Source organism: Chiloscyllium plagiosum, unplaced genomic scaffold, assembly GCF_004010195.1.
Source record: "Chiloscyllium plagiosum isolate BGI_BamShark_2017 unplaced genomic scaffold, ASM401019v2 scaf_66899, whole genome shotgun sequence".
NCBI classification, from domain to species: domain Eukaryota; kingdom Metazoa; phylum Chordata; class Chondrichthyes; order Orectolobiformes; family Hemiscylliidae; genus Chiloscyllium; species Chiloscyllium plagiosum.
In genome coordinates this window covers 1-811 of record NW_025148794.1, presented here as the reverse complement: position 1 = coordinate 811, position 811 = coordinate 1, and the positions used below count along the sequence as shown (strand labels likewise).

The 811-nt window shown below is 49.1% G+C and overlaps 1 protein-coding gene across 1 annotated transcript; it reads left to right on the top strand.

Annotated features, from left to right (window-relative positions):
• Positions 1 to 323: 323 nt before the first annotated feature.
• On the top strand, positions 324 to 803 carry LOC122545052 (variable charge X-linked protein 3B-like; the record flags this gene model as incomplete). The annotated part of the gene is made up of 1 exon (XM_043684256.1): positions 324 to 803. A coding segment is annotated over exon 1 (480 nt), but the record flags the coding sequence as incomplete, so codon positions are not given.
• Positions 804 to 811: the final 8 nt, after the last annotated feature.

The following is an 811-nucleotide window of genomic DNA, read 5'->3' as shown; positions in this document are numbered from 1 at the left end:
GAGATAGAAACACCACCTGTCCTGGTGTCTGAGATAAAAACACCACCGGTCCAGGCATCTGAGATAGAAACACCACATGCCCTGGTGTCTGAGATAGAAACACCATCTGCACGGGTGTCTGAGACAGAAACACCACCTTCACTGGGTCTGAGATAGAAACACCACCTGTCCTGGCATCTGAGATAGAAACACCACCTGTCCTGGTGTCTGAGACGGAAACACCACTTGCCCTGGTGACTGTGACAGAAACACCAACTGCCCTATTGTCTGAGATAGAAACACCACCTGTCCTGGCATCAGAGATAGAAACCCCACGTGTCCTGATGTCTGAGATAAAAACACCAGCTGTCCTGGTGTCAGAGATAGAAACACCACCTGCCCTGGTGTCTGAGATAGAAACAACACATGCTCAGGTGTCTGTGACAGAAACACAAACTGCCCTATTGTCTGAGATAGAAACACCACCTGTCCTGGTGTCTGAGACAAAAACACCAGCTGTCCTGGTGTCTGAAATAAAAACACCACCTGTCCAGGCATCTGAGATAGAAACACCATCTGCACGGGTGTCTGAGATAGAAACACTACCTGTCCTGGCATCTGAGATAGAAACACCACCTGTCCTGGTGTTTGAGATAGAAACGCCACATGTCCTGGTGTCTGAGATAGAAACATCACCTGCCCTGGTGTCTGAGATAGAAACACCATCTGCACTGATGTCTGAGATAGAAACACCACCTGCCCTGGTGTCTGAGATAGAAACATCACTTGCCCTGGTGTCTGAGACAGAAACACCACCTGTCCTGGCATCTGA